The 7,382-nt window shown below is 41.9% G+C and overlaps 1 protein-coding gene across 1 annotated transcript; it reads left to right on the top strand.

Moving 5' to 3' along the window:
• Positions 1-472: 472 nt before the first annotated feature.
• On the top strand, positions 473-3,487 carry RPS13 (ribosomal protein S13). The gene is made up of 6 exons (XM_022555742.3): positions 473-562; positions 707-755; positions 1,168-1,246; positions 2,190-2,359; positions 2,678-2,778; positions 3,408-3,487. Exons 1-6 carry the CDS (start codon positions 540-542, stop codon positions 3,439-3,441), a joined length of 456 nt encoding a protein of 151 aa, XP_022411450.1. The 5' UTR covers positions 473-539; the 3' UTR covers positions 3,442-3,487.
• The last annotated feature ends 3,895 nt before the right edge of the window (positions 3,488-7,382 follow it).

Here is a 7,382-nt window from a genome sequence, read left to right on the forward strand (position 1 = left end):
CCAGGGAATTCCCCCATGTGAATGTTTTAAGGGCAGGGACAGACTCTGAGGTATCCAGTGCCAAGGCAAGGCCTGGCACTGGTGAGTGGATGAACAATTGTGTAGGGCTGAACTTCTGACGCCCAAATTCGCTGGGCGGCGGGGGCGCAGATAACGGCCTTCTTTAAGGGCGGGGACCAAGTCTACCAATCTCTGCAGCCGTATCTGTTCCATTCGCACTCCCAGTCCGGCATCCCAACCTGAACAACCTCGGCGTAAGCAACACTTCTAACGAGCCCACAGCCCAGGCTGGAGGCGGACTCTTTTTCCCCTTCTCTAGTCTGGCACCGCCTCAAACACCGATGCATGCCGGGATGTGTAGTCCACGTTGAAGTGCTTTTCGGGATATGTAGTCACGCGGTCGCCGGGAAACACGCAGCGCAGCTCCGCCTCCTGCCGGCGAGGAAGCGAAGACGTGTGAGGTCACTTCCGGCGTGCAGGGTGGCTTCCTACGGCGCTCCCACCCTCTCCCTCTTTTTCGCTACCGCACCGCCGCCATCATGGGCCGTATGCATGCTCCCGGGTAAGCTCGGGTTTGTGAACGGGTTGCTAGGGCTGGGCCCGGGAATGGGGGGGAAAGAGGGACTGTGGGCAGCGGGTCGAGGGGGTTAGGTTCTGGGCTGCTGTGGCAGGGATTTTCTCACCCCGAAACTGCTTCTCTCCCCAGGAAGGGCCTGTCCCAGTCGGCTCTACCCTACCGCCGCAGCGTCCCCACTGTAAGTAGCGCGCGGGGACCGGGGAGAGGCCGGGAGGGGGTGCCATTCGTTGCTTGGGGGAAGCGGCGCGGGGATAGGAACCACGTGTGCATGAGGAGCGCGATTTTTTTGTTTGTTTTATTTTTTTCTGCGGTACGCGGGCCTCTCACTGCTGCGGTCTCTCCCGTTGCGGAGCACAGGCTCCGGAACCGCAGGCTCAGCGGCCATGGCTCACGGGCCCAGCCGCTCCGCGGTATGTGGAATCCTCCCGGACCGGGGCACGAACCTGCGTCCCCTGCACCGGCAGGCGGACTCCCAACCACTGCGCCACCAGGGAAGCCCAGGAGCGCGGTTTTGAAGGTGGAGGGGACCGCTGTGTTTCGGTGCCATCTCTGGTTTCTCGTCTTAAAGCCGCTTTCTTTACCATAAACAGTGGCTGAAGTTGACGTCTGACGACGTGAAGGAGCAGATCTACAAATTGGCCAAGAAGGGCCTGACTCCCTCGCAAATAGGTGAGTGTTTTTGTTTAATGCAGCCCCTTCCGCTTGCCCTCGTGTAACCTGCTGAAGAAGACTCGGGGCAAATGTCTCACACGTGGCTTGAAAATTTTTTGCTCGTTTTCCTTGCTTTACTGTTGATGATGACCGAGGCCTAGTCTTCATTTGCTGAACTCTCAGGTTCTTACTTGGAAGGTGGTAAAGTGAGTAAAATGTGTTCCAAAATTTAATGAGTATTTTCTTTGGGCTAGGCACTCTCCTAGGTGCATGGTTCTAAGCAGTTTACATATGCTGACGTTGTTTAATTCTGACAGCCATACTTTCAAATAAATACTAGTTTTCTTTATCTGAAGTTGAGGCACTGAGGCACATTGCAGCTGTGTAACACGCACCAAATCACACAGGTGTTAATGGAGGAATTGGGATTGGCTACTCAGAGTGCTCATCACTTTGTCACAGTTAGATGTGGTTTGAACCTCAGCTGTGTGTGACTTTGTGCAAATGGCTTCATTCAGTGAATGTTTGCCTGCTATGTGATTCTGGATCCTGAGAATAAAGTAATCAAAAAAAGGGCAACTTGGTCTTCTGGAGTTTACAGACTAGTGGAGGTATTGCACACAATAGGAGATACATAATAAATAGACTGTCAAGTAGTCAGATGGTGCCGTTTTGAAGAATCTCCTTGATTCCTTTGGTGGCCTGTAATGCAACAGCTGACTATGATGATGGTCTTACAGCATTCGCAGTTCCCACCAGAAGGGTTTTCCTTAGTGTTGGGTAAACCTTCCTTGGCTGCCTGAGTGAGCTTTGCATGCAGTCTAATGTCAGTGTCTGATGTATAAAAGTAAGCCTTGTTTTACAGATGGGAAACTTGGAAAGTGACTTGATCTCAGAGCCTTGACGTCACATGCTTCAATTTGTATGTTTGGTTTGGGAATTTATATTATTCCCTTTTCAGGTGTAATCCTGAGAGACTCACATGGTGTTGCACAAGTACGTTTTGTGACAGGCAATAAAATCTTGAGAATTCTTAAGTCCAAAGGACTTGCTCCTGATCTTCCTGAGGATCTCTATCATTTAATTAAGAAAGCTGTTGCTGTTCGAAAGCATCTCGAGAGAAACAGAAAGGTAAGAGAAGAGGACTACTTGTACTAATTCATTTCAGTAAAATATAATGCATGTGATTTGAATTATCCAAGGTGGGTTAGGGCACAAACAAATCACACTGTTTGCTTTGAAATCAAAGTTCCACCGGGAGAGATTTGCAGGGGGAGCTTTGGCTCCCTAAATTCCCTTAAGGACTTAATCTAGCCACATGAACCCTAGCCTGTGGTTCTGTTAAGGGACACTGGGTAACTTCTCATTAAAGTACGTGGTGTCTATATATTCTACTGTTAAAATAATGTTTAGTTTTGAGTGGTTTTCCTGAATTCTGTCTATTTTTAGGATAAAGATGCCAAATTCCGTCTGATTCTGATTGAGAGCCGTATTCACCGATTGGCTCGATATTACAAGACCAAACGAGTCCTCCCTCCCAATTGGAAATAGTAAGTATTGACCCCTTTTGTTAACAAGAACAGGAGTTGGCCAGATATTAAATAGTAATAATTAGAGTAAAAGGCCTGACAGTAAATGTTTTAGACTGTGGCTCTATGGTCAACTACTCTTTCAGCTCTGATTATAGCAAGAAACCAGCCATAGACAATACATAAACAGGTGGACATGGCTGTGTTCCATTGAAACTTTTTACAAAGACAAAGGGCCATAATTCTGTAGACCACTGATTTAGAACACAAGCAAGCCCTTTGAATCGCTTTTAGATTGTGGGTAAAGTTTCAGTTCTTACCTCTGCTCCCAGGTGCTTATGTTGTCTTAATTTTTGCATAGATTGCTCACTATAATGACTAATTTCCAGATATTCGGAGTTTCCACCAGAAAGGTTTTTCCTTACGTTGGCCAGTTCTTCTTTGGATGTCTAAGTGATCATCTTCATATTATGCTTGATCATAATGAACTGATTCAGGAACTGAGCTGTTTGGTGCATTTATATATTTGGGGTTTATTTTAGCTGTTAGGAAATAGCTCTCGTAGTTTTTGGAGATTCTTGGAATGAATATGGAGGACTTTTATTAATCTAGCTCTTCTCATCCCCCCCCCCTTTTTTTTTCCTTTTCAGCGAGTCATCCACAGCCTCTGCCCTGGTTGCATAAAATTGTATGTTGTACTCAAGCAATAAAATCATTGTTTAACTAGAAACATGTTTTGTATTTCTTTCCCTAAAAAAATTCAGTGGTTTGTGTGTTTATCTTTTTTGACGTGGACGTGTGTTAGCAGAATTAGAACTGGGTGATTCCGCAGGGAGCAATGAGATAGCATCTATCCGTTACATCCTTTCACTGCTCAAACTAGTTGAGCAGTTTATAACTTCATGGTGATTTCTGTGTACCAAGTGGGTAGGTATTGGAAGAGACTAGGAGGTGGTGACTTACTGTTTTGATGTCATGGCAAAAATGTTTCTAGGTAATTTTGATACATTTGATGTATTTGAGGTAGATCTGTGATGTTATCTACATTGAAATATCAGAAATACACTTGAAAGCGTCTGGAGGGGAGGGCATCTTTAGTATGGAGGGACTTAGGAAGCAATTATTTGATCCTAGTCCTGTGGGTGAGGCTTAAAGATGAGGAAGAAGGGCTTCAGGGAACAGGAAGAACTATGAGATGAGCTTAGCTCCCTGAGCCTTGCAACTTTTGGATGGGTTAGGACAAAATTTACTTAGCTGGGTGTTGTCAGAATATTCATTTAATTAATTCTTAAAACCTAATGAGGTACATGGGTAATCCTGTTTGAAAGAGGCAAGTCTTGAACAGCTGGAGTGAGGTGTTCAAGGCTGTAAAACCAGTAAATGAGAAGCTGCATGTCTGGCTGGTTTACTCCTTCAGAATTCAGAAAATTCAAGCAAGCCATGTGTATGTACCACCTTTTTTTAAGTGTTTCTCACTTGAGTAAATGTTTATTCTTTTTACTTAAGCTTTCCCCAAGCAGTAATCAAAGTTGTGGTCGAAATCACACTCTCAGGCAAAGCCCCTTGTTTTCAAGAGACCAGTATCGTAAGTAGCATTGATGTCCCTGTGGGATGATGGGCTCTGGGGGCACGGACACCTCCTTCACTTCCCTTGTTCTTCAGGACACTGTGTATATTTGCCTCCCCAGCTCTGCTGGGTATGCAGCTCTCTGTGCTCTGCTGGGTGTACAAACTGACTCAGCCCCACATCCTAATGGGCTCACAAATATGGGAAACAGGTGTGGAAATTTTACCCAATTCTTACATAGTGTTAGATGTAAGTTTCTAATCCCTGTGCTTTTGTGTTCAGGTCTTAAAAGTGGGTAACTGTCATAAACCAAGAAATAAATTTACTGTAATAAGGCAAACATCTCCAAGAATGATGAACAAGTAAAACAAGGTAACAGCAAGATCTTTGCAAACCCCAGGTAAGCTAGGCAAATGTTGGGTATTGATTCTGGACCAAAAGCTAGTCAATAGTACATGGAACATTTGATGTTTCCAAACATCTCTAGGTTTCTTTTAATTAGAAGTATTTACCTATTTATAATTTTGCCATCAAGCCAACAGAATTACTGCAAATACTAAATCGGACTACATATTGGGAGGGTTTTTAATACCTTAAAAAATAATATATTAATGTAAAAACCATCTGCAGTCCTTTAGGCAGAGGGTTCAAACTTGGCTTTCAGAAACAGCCCTGCTACTTAAAGGCCGTGTGGTTTGGGGGTCAAATCTCAAGAATCTCTAAATTACTGTGAGGATCACATGATGTTCTTAATATGTGGCAGTAGTTAAACATTTCAGAGAAAACCTTAAGTCTCTCCAGATCACTGTTTATATAATTGCCGACACTTTTGCACATGGGCATCATATGCTGCCTATATGATGATGATATACTGCATATATCATCCCATAATCTTTACTTGTTACAGGTTGTGGGAACTTAGTATTCCATGGACTGTACTCTAATTTGCCTTGTAGTTACCTTGAGATAAATTCCCAGAAATGGGATCTCTCGGGGTGTGTATTTTATATTTTGTAAAATTGCCTTTTTAAAAAACAGCATTTTATTTTGGATTACACACGGGCAAGGGGTGTGGGGTGTGTGTCTTTTCCACTCATTTTTTTCAGGGCTTGGGACTGCTAAAGTCTTATGCAGGATCTTAGTTCCCCAACCAAGGATTGAATCCGTGCCCCCTGCATTGGGAGCACGGAGTCGTAACCACTGGACCGCCAGGGAAGTCCCCAAACTGCCTTTCAAGTGTGTACTGATAAGTACCCAAAAGGTGTATGAGAATGTCATTTCTTTACATCCTTTGAAAATTGTTTTTGTTTATAAATCTTTGTTAAAAGAGACTGATATTCTGCTTTACCTCTTTGATTACTAATGAGTATCTTATGTTTACTTTTTGTGAATTGCCTATTTATGCTCTGTTCCAGTTTCTCTTTTGGGACATTGTTATTAATGCTTTATCATGTGTTACAAATATTTTCCCCAGTTTATTCTGTCTTTTGATCTTGTTTATGGTATTTTTGCTATAGAAGTTTTAAGAACTTTATTGATACTGTCCCTGATGTTTTTCCCTAATCATCTTTTTCTTTTTTAAATGGATTAGTCTGTTTAAATTTTTAAAAATTTTTTCTGCTTCTCCCTTTTGTTAAATATAGTATGGTCTGTCTTCATCTGTCTTCCAGACTTAGACATTTATTCTTTCTTTTCAAATAAAAGTTCCCATATGCTTTTTCTTTGTAACATCTATTTTGATGGAGTTGGAAGCAGCATATGCATGTAATTTGTCCAGATCTACCCATATGTGTGCTCGTAGTATCTGAAGGTTTCCTTCAACAACTGTTCTTTTCATTTAAAAATCATCTTTTCTTCAAGTGACAGGTGTTCATCTTACTATTTTTTAACTGGAAGTTATGCATATATCTGGTTTTTAAAAGTCGTGATTATTTTATGAGGTTTATAACTAAAAACAGTCCCTTCCGTTTTGCAGCCTAAAGTCTAGGGCAACCACTTGCAACTCAGCTGTTTTTTTGACATGTAATATGCCTTCTTACTTCTAAATAACATTTTTTTTAAAAAATTGAGGTGAAATTTACATAAAACTCATCATTTAAAAGTGAACAATTCGGTGGCATATAGTACATTGTGCAACCACCATCCTTATCTAGTTCCAAAACATTTTCATCACCCCAAAATAAAACACTGTACTCATAAAGCAGTTATGCCTCATTGTCCCCTCCCTCCAGCCCCTGGCAACCACCAATCTGCCTTCTGTTCCTAAGGGTTTACCTATTCTGGATATTTCATATAAATGGAATCACACTATGTATGGTTGGCCTTTAATGTCTGATTTTCACTTGGCATGATGTTTTGGGAGCTCGTTCACATCGTAGCATTTATCTATGTTACTCATTTTTATGGCTGAATAATATCCCACTGTATGTATATACCATAATTTATGCATTCATCAGTTGATGGATATTTGGATTCCTTCCACCTTTTGGCTGTTTTGAATAGTGCTGTTATGAACGTTTATGTGCGTGTACTTGTTTTCAGTTCTTTTGGATGTATATGGAATTGCTCTAAGCACCCTTCTTATACTGTGATTTTTTTTTTTTTTTTTTTTTTTGTGGCAGTGCTGCATGGTTTGCAGGATCTCAGTTCCCTGACCAGGGATTGAACCAGGCCATGGTAGTGAAAACCTGGAATCCTAACCACTAGGCCACCAGGGAACTCCCTACTATGATTTCTTGATTTTTAGTTTATACCTCTTCATCTGGAATTTTCATATAATATTTATATATAATATGTATAATTCTATACTTAACATTTCCTATAAATACGTATATTTACAGAAATTGTTAGTAATTAACTTGTTCTTCCATCTGCTTAGTGTTTTGTGTTCCTATCTCTAATTCATCCCCAGTTGTTGAACCATAGTTTAAATCTCAATATGTTGAATCAAGTTTACTTTTGTTCTCGTTTTTTGGTGATATCCCTCCCAGGGCACTCACCCGCTAGCTCCAACTCAGGTAAATTACTCTTCAGACCTATAGTTCTGGGGTCTCCTTTT

This window comes from Delphinapterus leucas, chromosome 7 (assembly GCF_059928025.1).
Source record: "Delphinapterus leucas isolate spDelLeu-1000000601 "Yukka" chromosome 7, BTC_Dleu_Yukka2, whole genome shotgun sequence".
Lineage (NCBI taxonomy): Eukaryota > Metazoa > Chordata > Mammalia > Artiodactyla > Monodontidae > Delphinapterus > Delphinapterus leucas.